At 46.8% G+C, this 25,818-nt stretch overlaps 1 protein-coding gene and 1 long non-coding RNA gene across 6 annotated transcripts in view; one reads left to right on the top strand and one right to left on the bottom strand.

The window, feature by feature from the left end:
- Positions 1-25,818, bottom strand: part of LOC139052546 (cell adhesion molecule Dscam1-like) — a 1,125,159-nt gene that overhangs the window by 630,313 nt on the left and 469,028 nt on the right. The window contains exon 1 of one of the 5 annotated variants that reach the window (XM_070529663.1): positions 9,075-9,190. The exons of the other annotated variants lie outside the window; for them this stretch is intronic. Coding sequence (XP_070385764.1) covers positions 9,075-9,150 — 76 coding nt within the window. The 5' untranslated portion in view covers positions 9,151-9,190. Of the gene's footprint in view, positions 1-9,074; positions 9,191-25,818 lie in introns of those variants that run through there. 5 annotated transcript variants of the gene reach the window in all.
- LOC139052603 (uncharacterized) overlaps positions 1-25,818 on the top strand; it is a 110,372-nt gene that overhangs the window by 11,151 nt on the left and 73,403 nt on the right. The gene's annotated exons all lie outside the window — the stretch shown is intronic.

The raw sequence follows: 25,818 nt of genomic DNA, 5'->3' as shown, positions 1-25,818 counted from the left end.
CAACAGAAGTTAGGAGATAAAGGAGGAAGATCGCGAGCGCTCACGGTGCCAGAAACGAAAAAAGGTACAACTTGCTGACATTTCAGGTTTGGTCTGTACAAGATGGTACCAGAACGCGTTGTCGGGCTTTTTATTTTTGTTATCGTTTGCTTTTTCTCTCGACAGATTCATATCGAATATCCTTCTGTTAACGCCATCGGAAATTTGACACATAGGCCTATGCCGTAAAGCAGTGCCAAAAAGAAGCGTAATAAAAAGAAATGTTGGATTTGCAAGGTGCAAGTGCGCAAGACGATAAGACACTAACACACATATAGGCTCACCTCAGCACAAAAAGGAAACGATACTTCAAAACCTTCGCCAACAACCGCCACGCAGAGCCGCGTCAGCGTTTCTTCCCGTTGCGCTTGTGTCGGGTGGGAAGAACAGAACTGGAAGTGCGGGATTTTTTAAACGTTGCTCTCCCAGCAACTGCTCTCAGCATAGAGGAAGGAACCAACGAGAGCCTATACGGATGGCGCTCGTGGCCGCGCTGCTGTCGCCTGCTTCGGCTATTGGTCTGAAGTGGGTGTTGTAGCCCAGAGCACAACTATCGCTCGAGACTTGGCCCCTTACATTTCCGGCCCACTGGTTGGAGCCTTAACAAATATTTTGGTTAGTTGCGAAAAATCAACCGGGACCACGCGTGAGTGACGTATGTGCGCGAAAAGAAATCTGTGAATGCGGGTTTATCCCGATGAAAATTGCGAAAAAAGACTGGAGACGAAGAACACGAAAGTGACGGGACAAGCCACGCGCAGTCATTTGTATCTTCACGAGAATTTATCTGTCAGATTTAAGGAAACCTTATACAATATCGGCAAAAGTACGCTATTTATGCTAATCCAGCAGTCTATTGCCGCCGTTACGAATGCTATCCCACCCCGTTCGTCTCTCTCGTAACCTTATAGCTTATGTGTGCGGACCACGCGTTCCAGGAAAAGCTGAATTCCTTCGCAGCTTTGCCACGCAACCTGAAATTAATTACAGCATTCCGAAATTTATCCAGCAGCATAGCTTTTTGGGCTTGTTGGCGCATGGTTTGAATAGCAATGAATAGCGCGCATAGGACGGGACAGTAAAATTCAGACACACACGAACAGTAGGAGCGCTAACTTTTAACAAATACATCACTTTTATACGCACTAAGAAGGACCTATCGCTTATACAACCGGTATCAGCGTCTCATAAACGCTAGCTCTTTATCGCAAAGTAAAACACAAGGTGTGCTCACACATGGACGTCCTGCTGTGTTTATCTTTTCAGCTTCAATAGTTTCTCGAGTTACCCTGCCTTTGCTCCTTCCTATGACAACATATTCATCAAGGAACGACTTGCACGTTCTTGACTCGCAGGAGAGGACGTGATCAAGAAGTGTTCCCTCTCGTCCATACCTGATATTGCGAGCATGTTCCATAAGGCGCTCGTTCAACCACCTTTAGCGGTTTGTCCGATAAAGTGGTTCCCGCATGACAAGGGAATTCAGTACACGACACCTTCATCGCAAGTGACGCAAGGTTTCTGTTACCTCACCATGCATCCTCGCAATTTGTTGTTGTCAGCCCTTCCTATGTTGCCCGATGTGGCAAGTTTCTTCGGGGCCGAGAACACGACGCTCGTTGCCCGTTGTTCATTCTTTTCAGATTATGGGAAATCTTCTGCCATCTAAGGCAATACAACAAAATGTTTCCTTTTACCAAGCACCGGATGCGGATGAAGTTATATTTCTAATTTTTGTTTCCTGAGAAGCTTCTCGGCAACAGACACTTAAACATGCGTGGGGTAACCAGCATTAGTCAGCTTCTTTGACTGCTCTTTAAAACTGTCACTCATCATGTGTGTGCACGAATTTCGGAGAGCAAGTTGGAAACACGTGCTGAAAAAAGCTTTTTTTTACAAGTTTTGAGTGGGCAGAATGATATGGCAGATATGGTTTGTTACTTCGTGGCTGGCAGGCCCAGCAAATCAGATTAGCGTGAAAGGTGAAGTTCAGATTTAAAAATCTGATGGAATCATTAATGGGTAATCCTTGTTAGAACAACCGGATTAAACCACTCTTTCATGATGGTTAAAATGTTTAGAACCTTCAACTCAAGTGAGCCGGAGTCACTGTTAACAAGGATTAAAAAGTCATCTACAAATCTAAAGATTTTGATTACGTTCATGCCTTCCAGGCGACTGACAACAGTCTCGTAAAGTTTAGCTAAAAAAAGGTTATCACACGAAAAATACAGTTCCCTAGTGAATTTTCAGCTGTGCTTGCAAGGAACGAATAAATATTCTTTTTTTTTCCAAAAAGTTTGCGATCCGCCTTTTTGCTCACGGAATCACATTGTTCCGAAAGCATCAGAACAGGCTAACGAGGGAAATACTACAAGCTTTCAAAGATTAACAATGTAAGAATGATTGTCTCAGCAGTCGTTCGACCCGTGCCGCAGTTGCTTACTGCCTCTGGTGTTGAGCTGCTAAGCACGAGGTCGCGGAATCGAATCCTGGTCACGGCGGCTGCATTTCCATGGGGACGAAATGCGAAAACACCCATGTGCTTAAATTTAGGTGCACAGTAAAGAATGCCAGGCGGCCCGGAGTCCCCCAATACGGTGTGCCTCATAATCAGGTCGTCGTTTCGGCAAGTAAAACGCCATATATATATTTTTTTAATTTAGCAGTGGTCTGGTGCGTTTCTCTGCTATTCTTCGCGAACTGGAGAACGGACCTGTGCAGAACAGCCTCATACTGTCGGATTCAAACTCGCTAAAATTCAGCAATTTTTTACACGAGATCACGGGATCAATCTCCGTCCGCGGCGGCCGCACTTGTACGAGAAAATGCCCGTGAAAAAAATTTAAAGATCCTCGTGCACTTAGATTTAGGTGCCCTTTAAAGAATCCGAGGTGGTCAAAATGAATCCTGAGTCCACCGCTACGACGCACCTCATAATCAGATAGCGCTTTCGGCGCATGAAATCCCAAAGATTAATTAATTTAAATAAGTTCAGCAACTTTCTCGTGGCATCCGTCGAACTAAGCTTTACTTTTTTGGACGTGATAGCGGGGAGGGAGGGGGGGGGGAGCGCTTTGCTTCCATAGAGACGACGAGCGCTACTCAGGCGCCATATCGTATAGCCATCGTCGCGGCACAGCCTGCCTTGCGCGGCACTACGCTTTTCTTCTCACATTTTCTTTCCACCAACGACGAGAGCGGTCATTCATCGCGGTCGCGGGGAAGTCATGCGACGAGTGTCAGCGGCGACAACATGCATGGGAGCATCACATCGAGCCTTACTCGCAGCCACCCGCCATCGCCCCTTGCAGGAGATGTGATCCCCGTCACACACGCTAGTACCACGGAGTCACCAGCAGCTGACTGAGGCCACGGACGAGCGAGCCCTCCCACCTCACGGCATCCTGCCGTGAGTCGCTAGCTTCAACTAATGATATCACTAATAAAGGGATTAAGATCTCGTTGTAGGGATACTTTCGCATTGTCGGCGGTCTGGTAAGAGGGGCTTCTCTTACCAATAAAGCACTTCCAAGGAACTTATCAATATGTGAGGGCGAAAATGAAGCACAAAACACCCACAGAGATAATTCTTCGCCACTTTTAATGGCATTGGAAAGCTTCACCCAGTGTTGTGTTGTGGACGACTTAACCACATGGAAGTCACCCTGCTGTATAGAGTGAGAACAGAATCGGTAGACATTCCGGCAGGGACTTTAAAGTCGGGCGTTCTGCTTCGGCATGTTTCACACAATGCAACGAAGTGAGTGATCTAGAGCGCATCGGCTGGTCCTGTCAGCGCTTCCCAGCTTTAGAAAGAAAGAAAGAAAGAAAGAAAGAAAGAAAGAAAGAAAGAAAGAAAGAAAGAAAGAAAGAGGGTTCCGGTCAGCCTCAGAAAAGGGGTGTTTTCACACGCGCGTTAATAACAGTTAGTTTTCCAGAAGGGAAGGATAGTGCGCAAGGAGGTGTCACGCATTCTAACCCCATTTTTGTGAGAGGCTGAAATTTATAGACTCATTGCAGACGTCTTCGCGATACGTCAAGAGACGCAAGGCGGAACGATTGCTGGCCCAAACTGATAGACTAATTACGCAAGTAGTAATATGACCACCATCACCGCAACTGAAAATAACTTCTCTCTGCAGGTTCTCCCATGTTGCTTGAAAGCAGTTACGCTGATTATCACAGTGCGACGCAATTAGAGACCGGGTCCTATGCTGGTGTCCGTCTGCGCGCGCACAAGGACGCTGATTCAGCCGCAGACACCGTTCGCAGGTTTCTCACCGAGTTCGCAAGTCACCGCCTGCTGAGCGAGCGTATTGCTGCGCGGTGATTACAGCCGCGGCAGTGATCATTGTTAGCCACGGGCGCCAGCAGAGACGAGGGGCGCGGCGAGCGGCGTGCACCGCACTGCACGCGCTTACCAACGCGTGCAGCTCAGCAGCCTAATTTACGGGGTAGCGATGGAGCCATTAGCTCAGAACGGAGCTTCGGCAACAAAACGAGGAAGAGCATTCGCCCACGCCAGCAGAAAAAAATCGGCATTTTGTTTTCACGACAGGGCGCTTAACAGGCTACATGCCTCTGACATTACAGATGTGGTTACAGGTCGAGGCTGCTTCGTGTGTCCTTCTCGCCATCCGGTATGCACTACCAAGTAGCGCAGGTATTCATCTTACCGAAAGTCAATGTGTCGCTCGAACTGCTTCCATTTTCCTTTGCATTTTTCTTAAAGGTAGGTGCCATGTGTAAGTCAAGTTCCAATAGAAAATTATTGCTTAAGAAATGTGCGGACCCACCCGAGGTGGCTAAGTGGCTATATATGGCGTTCTGCTGCTGACAGGAGGTAGCGAGTTGTATTCCCTGCTTCGGCGTGGAGGTGACATTCCGACGGTGGCGGAATGATAAAAAAAACATAAATAAGAGGCAGAAAGAGAAAAGATAAACGCTCGTATACTTAGATTTAGCGGCACGGTTAAGAACCACAGGTGGCAAAACTGCCCACTGCGGTGTCCCATAGCCCCAGTGTTGCTTTGGGACGCTCAACGCCATAAATAAAAAAATTCGGCAGACACACTTGAGACTGATTACGTGTGGGAATGCGAAAGCATTATACCGTTGGTATACCTCGGAACGCCTTGAATGCGCTCGTGTTATACCCTCATGACGTGGCGCCACCTCATCCCCATTGGCCGCGCTGTCACGTGCCCAACGACACAGGCTCTAGGCCACGCCTTTAGTCAGCCAGATGGATGCGACGTGACGTGTGCAATGACGCAAGCACTAGGCACACCTTTAGTCAGTTAGAATCGTGGAGCCGCCGAGGCGTCGGGGAAGTGTGCTCCTCTCGCACCCCGGAGGCTTGGGCTCGATTCTTACCTAGACCTAAATTTACCAAATTTTCTTTTGAAGGCCATTAAATTACTTTGTTTACAGGAAGCTCCATGAGAAACTTGACGTCAGTCCTAGCATTTTTTTTATGTGTTTGTACTCCTTGTGCCACCGAAAAATTTTGGTACCCTCTCTCGGTCACGTCGACTACGACGAATTTTCGCCCAATGGGGCATATAATACTTTCGCAGTAATAAATCAAATTCGTATATTTTGCCGACGCCATCAAACGAGTATGCTTAACCAACACAGCACAGATTAGTACTACCATTTCTGCTGCAGTCATGAAAGACTGCCTTCAGAAGTTGCTATATAAGCTTTCTTAAGAGCCACTGATTCAATTTCGACACAAGCATCGCAAGTAGTTCTTGGGAACATTACGAACCACGCGCGCCGTTAAAGAATTACAAATACTGGCTCGCATACACAGAAGAGAACTTACGCTGAAACCATTCGTATAGAAGCAGAAGCCAACCTTCGTGTTCATGAACATACTGTTAGTGAAGGCGGCCGGCCAATAGCAAATAACGAAATTCTTCTACATTTTTATGATCCTACAAACATCTATTTACAGAGCTCATTTCTGAAAAAGATTATTTCGGAATAAAGAAATCTTTGCCCCATTTACTGAGATGTTATAGCGTACTACTGCTAAGCATCAGGTCGCGGGTTCAATTCCCAGCTTATGCGTGTGCACTTGACTAAAAAAAAAGTGCCTACTACTTTCTGCAAGTTAAACAACCCCACGTGGTCAAAATCTATTTAAGAGCCCTGAACTACAAGGCCTCTCAGAAACTCTGCGTAGCTTTCAAATGTAAAGCCCCATCAATGATTCAGAGGAATGCGAGGTAAAAGAAAACTTTAAAAGAAAGCATATTCGACCTCCCCTGGGCCTACCCCCTAAACCGACACGGGTATACTGGCTGCGATCAGGCTAATCTTATGGTGGCGAAGAGCTTGCACTATAGAGCAACAAGTTGCATGCCCATAAAGGGAATAGCGAATGACTAAAACAAACAAACAAACAAGTCTCCCAGGCAGTGTACCCAGCCAAGGCCTCGACCACGTTCTATTCGTGCATGAAACATGATCTCTGCGATTACATTGAACAGTTTGTGTGGTCGCAGTACTACAGAGGAGGCAAAGCCTGATGGTAGCAGAGTCCTCCGAAAATAAGAATCGCCTCTCAAGCGAAATTCGAGCACGGTTTTTTGTCGAGCGCCTTTAATAATTCGACGAGTTACGCCGGCGCAGAATGGTCAGAGAGCCCACCGGCACAAGGCCCTCGAGTACTGACCACGCCATGCACGAGCGCGCGGTCCACGCGATGGGACGCGGGCCTTGCCGTGTAGAAAGGAAAAACTAAAACCAAACAGTCGCATAAAATAGGCAAAGGTAACGGCGGGGCGTTTCATAATTCAGCGCGTGAATATTGAATGGCCCGACAATCTGGCACCAGTCGCCACCGGCACGAGAGAACCTCACCGAGCAGCCCTATACGCACACAAAGCGTCTAAAACTTTCACTTTCAAACCACCGGCGGTTGCATTGGTTTGACAATACCTAGATAGTTCACTGAAGCTTCACGCCAGATCCAGTTGCGGCTATAGGCAAGCAACCTGGACAAACAAACGAACAAACAAAAAACAAAAAGGGGGGCAAGAAAAATACAAGGCACATGCATCAACTCTTCGCTTCATTGTGCAAAAAAATAAAGTAAGCGCGAAAAACAACAACGAATATACAGTGAACGGCAAGACTGAAGGCCCTTTTAATTCACGCTCTCCCTGTCGACCTGCCTTTCCTCCCACAGTCTTTGTTCCTGCGCAACCAAAAAATTGATAGCTCGCGAGACGTTGTTCGGGGGCCGCTCGTGGCGAGCTTTAAGGACCCCACTATTGGCACTTTGCGCCCCGCTTTGAAATCTCGCCAGTGGCGCTGTGTGCACGCCATGGGCCGGCGGCTGCATTAGTAAACAGGCGCGTCTCAGTTTTCGCCGGCCTCGCTTCGCCTCCTGCTGTGCGTGCATGCAGCGCGCTGCGTGAATATTGACAGGGGGTGCAGGCGTTTCGTGCACCTCAGTTGGCGCGCCGGGTAATTAATTTCTCTTTCGTCGCCCCGCCTCGCCATGCAGCCGCGGTGCTTGCGAAATCACTTGCCGCTTCTTTCTCGCGGTGTTCTTGTTTAGATGTTTTACACTCGAGACTCCTTGCGTAGTAACAGTAATTGGAATGACGTGCGGGCGGAAAACCATGACTATATAGCGTTCCCGGCTAACAGTTGCCTACCCCTGCATGGGTTCTTCATCTTTACAATATTTCCGGTGTCTTTGTACGCATGCGTTTATTTCGGCGCCAGTTGGAGGGCGTTGCCGACTCGTGTTTTCCTTGGTCTTACTGCAATGTATAACGGACGGATAAACTGCGAATGAAGATGCGTCGAGCTGTGCTTCGCTAGAAAACAGCTCCTGAGAAAGCACGAAACGTGGATCAACTGAATCTTCGTAAAGCCCCATCCAAATGGTGGGAATAGTTATCTCTATAGCCGCCGGCACGTCCGCCAATAGCGGACGCCCACGGCGTTAAATACCACGATGCTCTGCAGGCTGTGTCAGCGCCTGTGAAGCGACCTGCAGCCAGCGGCGGTGCGAAGGGTGTTTCTTACTGCTCCCATCATTCGGGACTGGCGGTGCCATCGACTGTACTCGGTTAACAACCTTGTACAAAGACTTGCACGCTGTATTTGCCCACTAGTTCCCACTGTGCCTGGCGCTTTTCTTTGTTCCATCGAGAGAATGTTGTGGTCTTTTTCTCGGGGCTCTCATTAAGCCTAGAACCAAGTGTGTGGCTTTAAGCATTGTTTGTCGTTACCTTATCTTTTACTTTCGCGCGCCGCTGTTTTGTCCTTCTATACGGTCTCCGAAAACGCCTCTGCGCAGTCGTGTGGTAAAGCCTGCATGAAGGGTTCCTGCTTAGTCACCTTACAGCAGCTTCCCAGCTGTTGCACTAAGCAGAAATCCTGCGTACATACGGAGAGTTTCTCCAAAGGAGCTCAGTCTGCTCTGACGGCGGCACGTACAAGCGCGGACTCGTCATGTGTCACCGCAAAGCCTTTTTTTCTTTTATTGAAAAGAATATTAGGTGAGGTTGGCGCCTTTATGGTGGCAGCGGCTACTCCTTGTCGCTTAGCAAAGGAAACAAATATGTGTAAAAAGGGAGAATAATGATACAAAATATGGCACTCAGTAGAACACTGGATGAATAAAAAATATACAGTTCAACAGTACATGAATTGCAAAGTTTTCGCATGAGTTCAGCACACATTCGCATATATAAGGACACAGTTTGAACAGCTAAACACACAACACTTGTAACTACACTGCAAGCGCAGAACACAATTACACATTGCGTAAACATTACGATCATCACATACATTCATTCATGACACAGAAGAACATTTATGTCACTCATTTAGGTTATAGGATGAACTGAAAGTTAATATTCCCCCAAAATGTTGGTGTTTTAGAAAAACTTCTTCAAAGCAAGAAGGGCTCTTTTCTGAAGGCCCGCAGTTGGTCATGAACCAAGTATCTATTTTAGTGTCACTGGTCTTCTGTCTAAAAGCAACAAATTTGCTTGCAATACCTTTCGTTGTGAATCGTATGTAGTGCACTCGAGGAGGAGATGATACACATCTTCGTCTGGACGGCCACAAGAACATTGCGGACTATAGGCACGTTTTATCCTGTATAAGAAGTGCCTCGTAAATGCAGTACCAAGGCTAACGCGGTGCACCAATGTTTGAAATTTTCTGTTTTTTTAGATTTTCCGACATTGATAGGTTTAGACAAACCAGGTAGTTTGCTGAAACCAGGTAGTTTTGCTGAGACGACAGGAACTCTGTCTCAGGAGCAGACGGACTTCACTACGCAAAAGGGGAAGATTGATTGTCTCTGCGTTATTGTGCGCCCGATTCGCAGCTGCGTCCGCTGCGCTATTACCAGGAATAGTGCAGTGCCCAGGCATCCACTGAAATGCAATTACGTGATTCATTGCGCTTGCTTTTGTATGTTATTTGAGCGTTTCATACAAGAGCAAAGTGTTCAAATAATTTTTCTTATTGCTTCAGTAATGTGAGAGCGGCTTGCGAATCGCTAAAAATAACCCATTTTTGCGAATTCTTTTCTGATGTTATGGAACACAAAGCACACAGAATTGCAAACAGTTCTACCATGGTGGAAGATGTGGGATAATTTAAATGTTTGCTCTGGCGCCAAATGTGGAATGACCACTTCATTGCCGTAACTGTTTGAAGATCGGGCATGTCAGCGGCATATGCAAAAATTCGACCGTGTGCGCCAGATGTTCTGAGCAGCACAGCCTTGGTGCTTGCCTTGCGACTCACTTCAAGTGTGCAAATTGCTCTGTTCCCCATTAAGCATCGTCGAAAGACTGCCCGGGACACAAGACAGAGCGGAAAGTCCCAAAACAAATGGTGAGAGACAACTCAACTCACAGAGAGGCCGCCGCCAAAGTGCGACGGAAGTCGTGTCCGCCGTTACCGCAGACGATCCTCGTTTACTATAAATACTGATACCGTCGCAAGACAGACACTACTTCCTGATGTTCCCAAGGCGCTCACCCACACTAACAACACGGTGTCTGGTGACGCAGTGAATACCTCTACTGTAAACGACTGGCCTGCACTTCCGACATTAAGTCCTCCAGCCCAACAAAGGTCGACGGTGGTCTACCGACACACCAATGAGGGCACAGATCACGTGCGAGGTCCCCCATGACAAGCAAGTAATCGCCATAATAAGATCTCTAATGAAAGCCATTCGCGTGCTGATAAATGACATGCAGACGTCATCTGCTCGAGGTGCACTACAAGTGCTGGACGGCGTGGATTCGGTTCTTGCGAGCCTCGAATAGCAAGCACAATGGCTCTACCGCGTCAGACGTTCTTCAGACAAGTCTAGGAAGCATCTATTATGCAATGGAATGCCAGTGGCCTGAAATCCCAAATTGATTTTCGCCATTACGTTTTCACCAATCGATTCCCCATTGTTGTCGTCTGTGAACCGAACCTACAGAAACCCGTTCGGTTCTCAGGCTATGAACCTCATGTGTCATCGACTTGTACTGACATTAGCAAAGTGACCATCTACATACGGTGTGTACTGACTTATGTTGTTCATCCAGTGCGGCCACATGACACTAATCAGTATATGTGTTTGACCGTGAAAAAACAAAAACTTGCGTTTACTTTAGTGGGCGCTTACATTTCTCCATCAAGTCGTTTCGATGGGCAGAGACTCGTGACATTATAGATGCGACACCTGGTCCATGGATTGTTGTAGGGGGCTTCAACACGCATCATTCACTTTTGGGAAGCAACAAGATAAATTCCAAAGGAAGAAACATCGTGTCCTTTGTTTGCGACCATGAACTTTGTTGTCTATATGATGGCAGTCCCACGTTTCTGCGCGGCCGCACGTACATTAGTTGTTCAGACTTAGCTTTTGTTTCGCGATGCCTCACTCGCTGCGTCCGTTGGTTCGCAGATATAGAAACCCACGGAAGAGACCACATTCCTACCTACCTGAAGATAAAAGGCTAGCTAAATCCGCTCCATTAAATTTTAAACAAGCTATAGATTGGCCCGTGTTTAACTCACTTATGGAAGACGCATGCCACGAAAGCATTTCGTCCACACTATAATTTGAGATCGCCAAGGCTATGCAGAATGCTATGCGTTCATCTCAGCCATTAGAGAAATACACAGATTTTGATGCGGGAATACAGAGCCTCCGTGCAATCCGCCGGCGAGTGGAGCGACGGTGCAGACAGACTAAATCGGTCTACGACCTTAGAGAGGCCAGATGCATTCAAAAGAAAATTCAGCGTCGCCTTGCTGTACTGCAAAATCAACACTGGAAATCGTTTTGGGAGTTTCTCGAGCCGCGTAAATCTCTGTCGGTTGTCTGGAGAACAATCGGTGGACTTCGAACAGCTCCTCAACAGCGTCGTCCATTAGCGTCTCTAGCCCTACATCAGAAAAGTCAGAGAAGTCCCGAGAAGTTGACGTAGCCGAAGATTACCCCTTAAGGATCACGGGTCCGGCGCTCACGTATTCACCTTGAGCACCTGTTCCCATTGTCCCCCCTTGCTCCCGAGATCCTCGTATGGACGCTGCTTTCTCCATCGAAGAACTGGAGGCAGCACTTGCTGGGTGCAGGCAATCTTCATCACCAGGCTACGATGGCATCACATACTTGCAAACCTTGGCCAAGAGGCCAGAGATGCCCTTCTTGGCCTATACAATGCATCATGGCGTGACTACCTGGTCCCTACAACGTCGAAATCCAGTCGGCGTGTTCAACTCCTCAAGGCTGGCTGATCCCCGTTGGAATTACCATATTACCGTCCAATAGCACTGGCCAGCTGTGTTGGCAAGGTAATGGAGAGAATGATCCTCACACGGTTAGAATGGTACTTGGAATTTTACAATGTCTATCCAGAGGTAATGGCTGGTTTTCGACACGGCCGCCCGTCAACAGATAGCGTTATCGACCTTGTAACATACGTGCAACACCAGAAACATCTGAAACGAATCACTGCGGCCCTATTCCTTGGTGTTAAAGGTGCGTACAACAATGTAGACCATCATGCGATTCTGTCCGCCTTAGAAGCTGTAGGGATTGGTGGACACACCTTTCGCTGGATAGGCAACTATCTGAATGGCAGATATTTCTTTATTTTGACTGAAGACGGACCAACACCGCTTAGCTATACCAGTCGTGGTGAACCGCAAGGCGGAGTACTCAGGCCCACCCTTTTCAACCTTTCTTTCTTTCTTTTTTTCTTTTCTTTATTTGTTTCCATTGCTAAAATACAATGACACTACAACCTGGTGCTCGTTGGTCTCGCTGATTAGTTACTGCAAACCATTCAACTCACCGTATAGGCAGACGACATTTGCATATAGGCTTCAGGCGTGACAGGTGTACAAGTCCGCGCACGACTTCAGAAAGCCTCAACGGCTGTGTCAACATACCTAAGAAGACAAGGCCTGGAGCTTTCCGCTGAGAAATGTGCACTCGCTGCTTTTACTCACAAAGCGATGGCCCCGTATGCTTTGCGGATTTGTGACCAAATTATACGATATAGACGAACGCACCGATTTCTTGGCGTCATCATTGATCGAGACTTGTCTTGGAACCCTCACGTCTCGTACATGACAAAGCGTTTGGACGCCATCGTGGACCTTCTTGCGTTCCTCGGCGGGAAGTCCTGGGGCGCAACAGTACCGTTAATGTTTCAACTATATAATACACTGTCTTTGGGCTTCCTGCAGTACAGCTTACCTGTACTAAGAAATGCTTGCACTACGAATATCCGTAAACTCCAGAGCGTGCAAGCACAAGCACTCAGGACCTGTATCAGTCTCCCCAAAACTACGTCATCGATTGCGACAGTGGGCATAGGCAGAGACGCTCCTTTGAAAGCCCACATTGATACAGATGTCCTGAGAGCACACATCCGACACCTGACTCGGATTCCCTCCCACCATCCTGCTTGCTTGCCAGCAAAAAGGCCACTTTCAACTTTTGCCAAAACTATTATAAGACATCAGTCCTGCTTTCCATCACAATTTACGCCTGTTACTCGATTATCAGACCCATTGTGGTGTCTGCTCCGGCCGCAAGTGCAGTTGACAATTCCAGGCATCAAAAACAAAGCTGGGGCGCCGTTGTAAACTTTGAAACAAGCAACTTTGGAGCCCATTCACAACGTGCGCAGATTCCGGCAACATGTCTACACAGATGGTTCAGTAAAACTCAACAGCTCTGCTGGTGCTGTCATCATCCCGGCAAAATCTAAGGAAATCAAATTAAGAACTTCATGTGTGACCACAACGACTCGCCGCACTCCGTGCTGCACTTGATTTCATCAAGCAGGTGCCACCGCAACAATGGACAGTCTTTAATGACTCCAAGGCTGCTTTTCAATGCATACGAAACCCAATGCGCCACGGACCCAATGAACAACTGGCCTCAGAAATTTGCCACATATATCATGAAAGCCATGACAAGGGACACAACATAATCTTTCAGTGGCTTCCAGGACACTGTAACATCAGCGGGAATGACCACCCCAACGAAGCCGCCCGATCTGCACATGAAAGTGGTCAATGAGTCTTCATTCCGCTTTCGCGAACAGACGCTGCGGCTGGGCTGCGATTCATTTCCCGTGATTGTACTTTGACCCTGTGGGACTCAGATGTTTTCACCATGTGTCGTTTGCGGTCGCTGTCTCCGGACATAGGGATGCACCTCCCGGCTGGGGATACCACGACGTGAACAGACCATGCTCTGCCGTCTGTGGCTAGGCGTTGCCTTTACGAACTCATATGCTTTCCTCATTGGAATGGCCAACAGCTCCACATGCGACACATGCAACATCGACGAGACGCTCGCACATATTATTTGTGTCTACCCAAGATACACTGCTCAGAGACAAGTGATGTGCAGAGTACTGGACCAGTTGGACAATCGTCCACTATCAGAACTAAATGTTTTAGGCCAATGCTCCGAAAGAACATCCGCGTTGAAGGCCTTACTCGCGTTATTAAGGTTCCTGCGGTCTACGGGGCGTCACGACAGAATTTGCAAAGTGTATGTTAGTCGACGGGATTATATCTAAGAGCGGAAAGCCTTGTCTGGTTCCTCACCCCAAATTATACTGAGCTAGCCACGAGAGAGAGGCAAAAGGGGAGGAAAGACAGGGAGGTTAATCAGTGTAAGTACCTGCTGGCTACCCTGTGCTGGGAAAAGGACTAAAATGAATAAAAGGAGAAAGAAGAAAAAAAAAACTGAGAAAAATTCACACAGTAACGCGATGCTACGCGCTACAACATTCAAAGACGGTCGCACAATTCACAGGTCCTTAAATACTTCAGCTGAGCCCTTCAGGCCTTGAGTGCCGAAAGCCGTCTGGACCACTGTCCTAAAACTTTTCCTGCTGTGAAGGGGCGATTCTCCAGTCTTTCGAGCGCGGTCACGAGCACTTTTTTTGACACAATATAACGGGGACAGTCACTGAGGAGGTGCTCGATCGTCTCCTCGCAGCCGCAGGTGTCGCAAGTAGGGCTGTCGGCCATTACAATGCGCAAGAAACAGGACTTCGTGAATGCCACGCCGAGCCACAGGTGGCACAGGAGCGTTGCTTCCGCTCGTGGTAACCCTGGTGCAAGACGTAGTTGCAGACGTAGTTGCAGACGTAGATCCATTCTGGGGAGACGTGCGTTCGTGAATAAGGCATTTAACAATTGCTTTGTTTAAGTGGTCTCCAGTTTTGCCGATATTACTATTTTTTTGCGGGGCATGCTTTCGTGACATGCCAAGACTAACCCCCGCATTCAGAAATGCAATTGAAGCCCATGCTTATCTGATTTAAATGACGCCTGGCGTAAACATGCCCAAGACGCTCATTGCCTGTTTTTCGGCGCCTTCACGATAGGCGTCATTAAGATTACGTCAAGCAAGTGCTTCAAGTTATGATGCATTTCTGCATACGAGGGTAAATGACGTGCTACCGTGGTACAGCGAACTACGAATGCGTCCCGCAGCTCAGGATTCACGCATGGGAGCACTTGCAAGTACAGTCTTGTTGAATGTAAGCATTCCTTGGTGCGAGGTATTTCGCTGTGTAAAGGTAGAGAATAAAATGAGATCTCCGTGCTGCTAATACTACTCGCAACAACCGCGTCGCGTCGACTTGGTCGCAGGCCGGACATTGGTACATAGAAACTCCGTAGCACGGAGTCATGGTCTTTCAGTCATTCTCTTGTTTGAGGAGCTCACATTGGGACTTCCTCGCCAGCATCGGTCGTCAGGCGCGCGGAGTGCTACAATTTGATTTTGCTTCGCGCCCCGTCGACTCTCGTCGAGTGTTCGTAGGTGTCCCCTATAAGAGCGTGTTAGCACCGCCAGGCCCCCCTTCAGTGGCAAGAAGCGGGACTGGTGTACGTTTTTTTTTTTTTTTGCGTCGGTCAAACAAAGGAGCCCGTCCCCCGCGAGGTGGACTCCGAAAGAGAAGCGCACGCGAGGGAGAATAAAGAAGATGAGGTGCACGGCGGTGACGGCGAAGGAAGGAAGATAGGCGCCGGACAAAAGGAGCCCTTGATCAGCCGCGTGTCGAGGAATATCAATGCCACGCCAACGCCATTCGGCGCTCGCTTCTTTCGTATCCTGCACAAACACGGCTGGTCGGCGAAGAACAAAAGCGGCCGCCCGGTCCACGGACTTCCCTCCGATCTGGTCAAAGACACCAGATCCGGACACTCGCACAAAAGGCGGACCCGGAAAAAAATAATCATAAAGGGCACCCGGGAAGGGAGAGTGCGCGTGCGCGCAGGCCAAGCGCGTAGCTCCTCTGCAGAAGGAAACACACGCGCACACGAATAACGGCCTATCGCTATCTACTTTGGTCCACAGTATAGGCTTTACAGACTGACCCCAAGAGGTGCTAGCCCACCACGCTTTTTCTCAACCGCATACAATCCTCTCTTTCTGCGGATAATACATGTTTGCCCGTTATGTGGACGTGAAGACATCACCTTCCCTGTAACCACGGTTGAGCGGCAAAAAAAAAAAGAAGATTGGAAACACGTATGAGTAGAGCTAAGTTCCCAGACACATAATTTAGGCACACAAGTGCGAGTAAATTATTGATATAGTCGAGGGAATGGTTGGCTCAGATTGTCCTCGAAACCTTCCTGGTGGATGAATTGTGTGCCGTGTACAAGTCTGCGAATAGGGTTGCCACCATCGATGACCAGCGCGATGTTTTGAATTCAATAAATTTAGACGAAACGGCCACTGCTGGTACACCAATGTTCTGCGATTCTAAGGCTACCTTAGACGGCTTATTCTACTCAATGTAGTCGATCGCATGAGCTTGTCGTCGACATTGAAGAAATTCAGCATCGGACAGTTGAGAGAAGGCACGGAGTGCCTTTCAGTTGATGCTAAGTCATCGCGGTGTCATTCAAATGGACCAGGCTAATGTAGTGGTTCAATCTGCCCACGTGTGTATACTTCGTTGCTATGTCGTTGTGTAGAGTGGATGCGCCGGGTAAGCGCCGCGCGCCATTGCAGATGAGCTTACATTGGCGCAATGCAATTCGGTTCACTTGACAAACAAGTGTCTTTATTCCCTACACAGACTTGCCCCTACAGCTCCACCTTTCGTATAGCTAACCATGGCGTGACTAAACCCTCCTATGTTGTCTATACCTTGGAATGACATTCACAGATGCCTATTGCTTCTCATCGGCATTGCCGATAGTCCCAAATGTCAAATTTGTAGATGCAAAGAGATGATTTTTGAACCTTTTCTGTGAGTCTCCTCGCTTCGGTGCTTAAAGAGGAACGCTGTCCAGTGCAGCTGAGATGCCAAAAGGCCGCGTGGAAGGGACTCTACTTCATTACTGACTTTCTTGTTTGAAGCCGCCTGAGGAACTCCCATCGCCAAGCGAAGTCCCTTTCTGTGCACTGCCTCCAAGCGCTCGAATTGATTCGGTGATGGTGAAATCAGCCTTGCTGACGCAGATATTAGGGCTCGGCGAGTCCACCGCAGGCACGGTGCTTCTCCGGCGGATAAGAGCAAGAACTCGCTCCCATTTCCATGCGGAGCTGAATACCTTCCGCTTTTTAGGATTGGAATGGCCTAAACGGAGTCGCCTCGACCCGCCTTGGTCTTTTTCGGTCGTCACCTGCAACCTTAGTGTATATAATCCACCTATTACGAAACGCACCACTTCAACTGCTGAAACAAAGCTTATTATACTGGACCACTTAACACAGCGTTTCAAAGCCATCTACAAGTGTACAGAGACGGGTCGGTGTGCGCACAAACAGATAGCTCCACCGCGGTATTCTGCATACCCTCCCTTAATGTGTCATGGTCTGGCCGCCTAGATTGCGTAGTTTTGTCTTCAACAGTAGAAAGCGCCGCAATTACCGCGGCGTTGTGAAAACTACGTGCCTATTCTGCAAGACACGTCGTGGCGCTGACGGACTCAAAGTCAGTGTTACGACGATTACACCGTGGCCTACCTCTTGAGAAGTTTACAAGGCAATCTCTGATACTGATTAAAGATCTAATGAGCAACGAATCCAATGTAAAACTTCAGTGGATCCCATCTCATGAAAGAATTGAAAGAAATGAGAAAGCTGATGCTCTTGCGCGCCTAGCACTGACATGTGTCCCAAAAGCGAGAGCGCCGAACATCTTTCAGAACTCTAAGGGCGCAATCCGCAATCGCTATAGGGCGATCCACAAGACTACACACCAAGCCTATGTGACACATGGACTTACTCTCGAAGAAGCAACGCTGATGTGCCGCACCAGAACTGACGCCGCGTACACCTCGGCTTGGTTATTCAAGTCTGGACGATACGCTTCCCCGCTCTATGCCTTCTGTGGTGATATTGGCGACATATAATATTTCGTTTGGCAGTACCCGCAGTTCGACGCAGAAAAAAAAGGGATGCTCAACAGCCTGCAAAAGAATGGACTTTTGCATATAGACCATTGAAGAGGTCGTTTTCACCGGAGGGCGCGCGGCTATCAGGAAAAGATAGGAACGAATGCTGATTGCCTTCATGCGAGACACGGGGCTCTTCGACACCTGGTGACACACCCCTGATCTCAACCCACAGGAGGCTCAGGCGGAACAATTGCTGGCTATGTATGCCAGGCTAAAGCCCCCTAGTTGCAACACCACCACCAACTCCACTGCAGCTGACACACTCGACAGCCATCGCCTCACAAAATGAGAATGTTTGGAGCGTTTTCGCAGCTGACGTCAGCCCTGTTGGCTTTAAAAAGAACCTGCAAAAATAATCAAAAAGGACCTAAGCTTTAATTGGTGTTCGTTGACTACGATCGTGCAAGTCAGTTCATGCCGGGGTAGTGTACGATCATCGTGACAGGCGGTCATCGTGTATCTGTGCTTTCCGGATCTCTCTCTCTCTCTCTCTCTATGTATATATATACTTTCTATTTACCTTTTTTTCGCTCTTTCCCGATTCCTCAGTGTAAAGGACTTTCTGTTCCGATTAACCTTCTTGTCTTTCTCATTTCGGTTGTTACGCTTTTTTAAGCATTGGAACTGCGGACCCGACTATGATCGTGGTCAGGTGCCTCACCGCGTGTACGCAGTCAGTACCGTTTGACGCCTTCTTTTTCTTTTTCCACGACTTTTCTTACCCTCCCCCTTGCTCCGGTACAGAACATTCAACGGAACATGCATATAGTGGTTAACCTACTTATTTTTTTCATTTTCTATTTCCTTTTGTTTCTCTATTAATACCTCATATCAGTTTCATAGTCAGCAGCGAGATGTCACGGAATACTTTTAACCTCCTGCTCTGTCCTTCCATTGCTTCTTATCAATTGAGTATAAAATGGAAAAAACAAACAAACAAAAATGAAGAACTATCTCGCTTTACATTTTTATGTGACCTGTCGCCGACAAAGCTAGCTAAAGATCCTCTAAATGATGTGCATTGATTCGTCACATATATTTTAATCTAATTTTTAGACAACAGCACAGACACAAGTTATCGATACCCGATTTTGTCGTAATTTGTGAGCACGTCCTTTCTGCATTTTTATAAACTGATGTCGTGGAAGGAGAGACAGGTTTGTGATTGATTCTTGCCATTCCATGTTGAAGCTCAAAAAGGCCACTGGCTGGTTACCAACAGCCTAGCGCGTATTTCGTCAGGTTAGGAATTTTTAGGTGTTGTTGACCGCTTTCTTTTTCGATTGATTTGCTTACCTATTTGCGAGCGAATGGGTACGGTCGTATTAACACAGTTGGCATTCCAGAGCTGCAATAAATTCCAGAGCTGGATTCAAGAGACTTCGTTTTACGAACTATGTCCCACTGTTGGCTACGTGAAGAAAAATAATAAGTAGGTGGCCACGAAGAGATCTACGATGGAGCCCATGAAATGACAATAATAAAATAACGACACTAGAAAACTCCCACACAGAAGCTCTGATCAGCAAGTGACGTTCTCACGAATGCCTTATCAGGAGGAAGAACCTTTCTTGACGAAACGCCTATATGCATGAACACGAAAAGCGATCAGCGAAAACCAACTATGACACTACTTGCGACAGATGACTGAAGGTAAAATTAAACAGTGACGGCGATTATTGCTCATTGAAGAACTGCAATAGCTTTTTGCACTGACAAGCTGGTGCAAGCGGGTGCGCCTGCGCGATCGAGGCAATCGCAAAAGATAACGATAAGGAGCTCTTCAGAGAGACCGCGTCGCACGACAACTGCGACAGAAAAGCGCACGCTTCGTTGTTGAAGAGTCAATACGCTTCGGTTCGGATTCCCAGACTGCAAACGAATGGTTTGTCGTTCAGACAAATTTAAGCGGGGCGCGTTTAACTTTATTATCCTTTCTCGGCCCCGGACACCGGAGGCGCAGTGCGCATCGACGAATACGATAAATCACTTCCCGCTCAATCCGGTCGACCGAGGGGAGCGAAGACTTCAATTCCCTTCTTGGAACACTTCCAGAACACAGAGGGCGAGAGGAGAAGGAAAACTTAGAAAATGAACACAGTCCGAGTCTCTAATACCGCTGGAAAAATTGCCATCGCAGCGAAACCAAAAATTCTAAAGCACAGCAGCTCCCTCCCTGATGGCTTCAGTCTTTCCCGATTCGAGAACATGCAGTAAAAGGGCAAGAGTAAAACGAATGGTAAGAAAATTACGAATAACTGAACGGGACGTTTCACAATTTTTATAAGGCATTGTGCGAGTCTTTCATCCATTATCTTATTAACTTCCGCCGTGTGCATAGTTCTCTTCTCCCGTTTTTTGTTTGTTAGATTTGTTTGCTTTGATTGGCGAGACTCAGCGCGTAGGCGCGATCCATGCATGTGAAGCACCTGTAATCGCAAATAATGTAATATATGCTGCACCTCAGCCTCGTGTAGTATTCTTTAAAATGAGGAAAGACATGTGTTACCCTACTCACCATTTGTACTCAAATCTTTTACAAAAGAGGAACGAATTCTGTTTGGTTTTGGACTTTGGTAACATCTAGATGTCAGTCCGGCAAACGAAATACGCCATTTTGCTGCTGGATCCGGGCTATTCAGCGAGATTCATGGCTGCAATCTTCCGATTTTTATCATTTTTGAAAAGCAAATGAATGCAAAGTACTGAATTTCAGACTGCTGCAAAGAACATGGGAATGATGAAAACGGTCGCCAGCCACGACTGTTCGTAGTTGCTGCTGATTTACAGATTGTTTGAGGACATTAAAAAATAGAACGCGTAAGTGTTAGTCGCTTTTTTCACGTACGGAACTAGAGAGATTGCTGTATATATACATCACTTCCTCCTTATTTACGTTTCTCTTTCCAAAGACTTATGAATGAATTCTGTGGTGTTACGTGCCAAAACCATGATTTGATTGTGAGGAACGCCGTAGGGAGCACTTCGTATTAATTTTGACCACCTGGGGTTTTTAACGTGCCCCAATGCACGGAACACGGGCGTTTCTGCATTTTGCCCCCATCGAAACGCGGCCGCAGCAGCCGGGGTTCAATCCCGCCACGTGGTGCTTAGCAGCGCAACCAAAGCCGCTACGCCACCACGCCGTGTGCCGGACACTTACTTCAACGGGACATGAAACCGACTTGACGAATTATTTTGCAGGACTTTTAGTTCAACCTGCCACGGCTGCTTAGCGACATAAGAGTTCTTCTACTGAATAGAAGTCCCGTATTAGAATTCCCGTGCTCCTCTGAATAAGAGACAAGTGATGCGTTCAATTCCCGACAGCGATGGCTACGTTCCAGTGGAAGTGGCACTGGATCGTGGTGGCACTGAAAAATTTGAAAAAAAAGAACAAAAGCCTCACCGACATTCTTAGTTGAAGTAAAGAACTTGAAACAGACAAGTGACTACTCATCCGGCTTCACAAACGGCTCGCCTAATAGTCCTCGTCTACGTAACAGTACGCATTTGGGCTGGTTGGTTCATGATTACGAGCAGAAAACAGCGCTAAACAACAGGACGAAGAAAGGGCTGTGGCAGGGCTGTGGTCTTTGTCCCTCTCTTCGTCCTGTTGTTTACCGATGTTTTCTGCTCCTAGTCCTCGTCTAGCTTTCAATTATTCAATTCAAGAATTCAATTATTCTCTTTTCTGGCATCGTCAAAAGTGAGTAAACATGGCGCCCCGTGCAGGGCGTGACATCTGCCGCAATCTCTGAAGGCTCGATCCACGGCGCAGTTCGAGCAGGATTAGATGTCGCGGTCACATCGTCACAATAAGGGGGTCACTTAAGAGTTAAGGAATTGCCACTACGCGTAGCTAAGACATGAAATTCGCGCTAATATTTGCACGGAAGTTCTTATACCTACTCTTATGCCAATTTTTCGATACAGCTATAATCGATTCCTTTGTCGCAGGATTTACATACCCGTGTCCGCCTTTATAATAATTAAGCGTGTATGCACAAGTAGCACGCGTGCCGCCTTCCGTATACGACAGAAATCATTGCCAAACTACATCGTGAGAAATAACTCTCAAACCTGTTATGTCCTCATTGGGAAACGAGCCTGCTTCGACGAAGAAACACAAAGGAGAATGAAGACGGACACGTATGTAGACGTATGTGTCTTTTTCCTTCTTCATGTTTTGTTTCCACAGCACTCTATTTGCTTCACATTTTTATTTTTTAGGACATTCTACAGTCCACGCAGCTGCCCTTGTATAGGCACGGATAGCTGTAAATTAGCCTATGCGAAATGTACTGACGCGGAAGAATTAGCTGCTTATGCAGCCACATGGTGATAGTACAACATACGGAGAAGGCTTAAACGGAGATAATTTGCGCCGCGGTACGCTAAACATGTCAGATTAAGGCAGGTCTTGATTAGGGTTAAGCTAGCGGTGCGATGGTAACTAGAAAAAAAAAGAACAAGGTTTTTCTACACCATTTCAACTGAGTGGGTGCAGTTGGTAACCGGACACCGTAACCACTGAGATATATCAGGAAACGTGTATGCCCTCGGTAATTTGTGCCAGGTTTTGTGCGCTCCACGGACCCTGACAGTAATGACATCTGTGGGTGTACTTCGTGGGACACCGCAGGCGCCACTGCAGTGAGCAAAGAAGTTCTTGAATTTATGTCAGTGTCCGCTGCGACAGCTTGCTGGAGCTATCGCCGTAAATGAGTTTACATCAGGAGAAATAACTGAAGTTAGCTCCTTTCTTTTTAACTAGCGGAAATGCAGCTTTTACTTTTTCAACAACGCGCATCTGGGCCCTTATTAAAGATATTTCTGACGCTACAGCGGCTTGTATACGAACGGACACCGGCTGATTCGAACAGCGTGCATATTATTAGGGAGGACGGCCAGCCAATGACAAATGCTGCGCAAGAACTCGAGGCTTTGTGAATTCGGTCGTTAGTTCTGTATTTATGACAGTATTTGACTGTGATTGTATGTCTATGCTCCTTTCTTTCTTTATATCTGCTTTGCTATCACTTTACCTCCCCCTCTCCTCTCTCCCCAGTGTAGGGCAGCAAACCGGATCTACCCATCTGGTTAATCTCCTTGCCTTTCCCCTTTCTTTTGTCTCTCACGGTAAAGCACTTCGTATCCTATAGCGATTCGTAAGAGCAGGCACCGGCCAACCGCGATAGCGAATGTAACGTTAGGATCGCAACGAATAACCAATAATGAACCGTTCTTACTAAATAAAAGCTCTGAAATCATCCCCTGCGTTACAAAAGAGCAATATACCTTGCCTACTGCAACATATACTACAGGAGGAGATATATATATAGCACTTGACATGCTATACATAGATGCTCGTGAAAGAAAGGAACCTGTCTTCATAAGTGTGATCTGAAGTTCTTGCGACAAGTCGCCACGCTGGATGAATAAGTGTTCTGAGTTAGTGGCATAGTTATAGTTTCAGGTTCTATAACTGAAAACCAGCAAGTGTTCTGACATGTTTTGTACAAACGTTTGTCTACCTTGCTACGTATAACACTGCTACAGCAAGTGTACAATGCCAATTCATCTGTCACCGAATTCACAAGGCTTTTCGTTTGTAGGTGCGGTTTGCCATTGTCCGACACTGCTCGCTAATAATATGCCCTACATGACTATTCCTTGGCACCTGCTCAAGCTAAGTTTTAGCATAAGAACATTTTTTTTGAATACGGGTTTTGATATCGATCTTTTCAATTGAGAGTCACTGTAAAGTTCGCCCACAAAATGCTCGGCACTAACAGTGCCCTGAAAAGCTATCTTGTGTATTTGCTTACTTTCTCGGAATAATGTTTTGTGCCTTTACTTTCGTATGTTTATACTCTCTATACGCACTAGTGCTTTAGCGCTAAAGCTCTTCAACTCTTGGCTGACCCTGAAATATACAATAAAACGTGGAGAATAACAGGCTGTACTGCGAACCATTACATCCAGTGTGCCAGCAGCTGTTCTTTGCTAGAGCGACATACTAAACAAATGCGTTATTACTCCCCACTAAAAAGCATTAATTACCATCTGAAAATAAAATAATGCAACAATCCAAACTGTTATCCGTTTTCTTGGGCTATCTAAGAGTTAACGCGCACTTAATAAAGTTGCTTAGTGACTTTACATGCAGACCAATATTTCAGAGCTCAAGATAGTTCTTTCAAAGCGCCTAATATTCTACACTTTTTTAAGAACTGCTCGGCGCTCTTTACCATGTGCCTGACTATTATTAAAGATGATTGCAAAAGTGCAAATATAGTTACTGCATCACTACAAAAAATATATATATATATATATAATACATGGCTGCCCTGACCAGAGCAGATGTCCAACAGAGTTCTCATTTCACAATTTTCTGACTCAAAGACTCGCAATTGCCTCTCTTTCGTCCGGAGGAAATGCAGTCCTTACTTCAGGCATTTCCCTGGGGAGAAACTCTAGAGCTTCGTAAAGGGCGCTGGCTGATGCGCTGTGCTACGCGGGAGCGAGGCCAGCCTGGGAGTAGAACGATTGGGCGGGAGCCGATATTGATGTACGCGGAAAGTCGCTTCGGTCGTTGAGAGAGCTCTGAGCCAATTTCTTTCTCCAGGAACAATCTTAGCCCGACGTACGTTGAAGTCGTCTGAGACCAACAGCAAACCATTGTACAGATATATACTGAATTGTTCTGGACCAATGTATATACTTGATATTTTTTTGCTGAAGCGAAGAGGTCATAAGTCTTCTTTCTCGCTCTCTCTCTCTCTCTCTGAGACCAAACTATATGAAAATGTGGGGATTACTTACCGGCCTACCCACAACATTCGAGCTTATTTTTTTTTTCTTTCTTGATTTATAAGACAGGAATATTAGCGCGAAACTTCGTGCATCGAAGAAAGAGGGAGAAGGTTATGCGCGGCCATACTGCCAACTTTTAGGCATTAGTAACCTTGTGCCGTATCACAAAAATGTTGCTCCGCTAGAGCTGTTTGCAAGAGGAGGCGCCAACCAGTCATGATTTTGGACATATCCTTAGTGAAGGCTGCCGGCAAATGGGAAAGATCAATTAGGAACGAAAAGCTTCGTGAATTTGGTGAATTTGACAGTGACAAACGCGCACGGATTCGCATCGACCGCTTTCCAGCTAGTTATCATTTTAAAGTGGTATGTTCAGACAGTAGGAGGTGATTTGGCATGCCAGTCAAGCACCGAAGACTATGCGTGACATGCACTCTAAGTAGCAACCTATACTTAAGATTTGGAACTTAATCTTCTTTATGGCTCTATACGTGCATTGGACGCGGTAATATAAGGTGTGCCTGTGCAGGTACATTTTGTTCCTAAGTTCTTCTCCAACCACGTAGCAAAGAAATTTAATTGAAGCTAATTTCTAAACGCTAGGAATTCTTTACGCAGCATGTTTACGTAGCTTTACGCGCATACAGTGTAACAGCGCGCACAGTTCGTAACGTTCATTTTGGGTCAGCTTTTAAATCAGGTAGTTCTCCCTTATATAAGTCTCTCCTTGAGAAATATGTGCACTTAGCGAGCTCTAGAAGCACAATGTTGTTGCAGCAGTGTGTTCATTTCTAATATTTATTTCATTCTCAGTACTCTTTGCAGTCATAGTTCAGCTTCGTCTTCCTTTTCGTCTATTTTGTCGAGTTGATGGTCAGAGAACACACTCTCTGAGTAATATCTCAACCTCTCTTGCCAATAAACTCTATTTCCCAATACTGCAATGCATTAAGTGCTATAATGAAGTGCGGGGCATGAACTTGGTGCACGGTTACATTTGTCGACGTTAGA

The sequence above is a fragment of the Dermacentor albipictus genome, chromosome 1, assembly GCF_038994185.2.
Source record: "Dermacentor albipictus isolate Rhodes 1998 colony chromosome 1, USDA_Dalb.pri_finalv2, whole genome shotgun sequence".
Lineage (NCBI taxonomy): Eukaryota > Metazoa > Arthropoda > Arachnida > Ixodida > Ixodidae > Dermacentor > Dermacentor albipictus.
The sequence above is the reverse complement of the archived record's forward strand: the minus strand, read 5'-3'. Positions and strand labels throughout refer to the sequence as shown.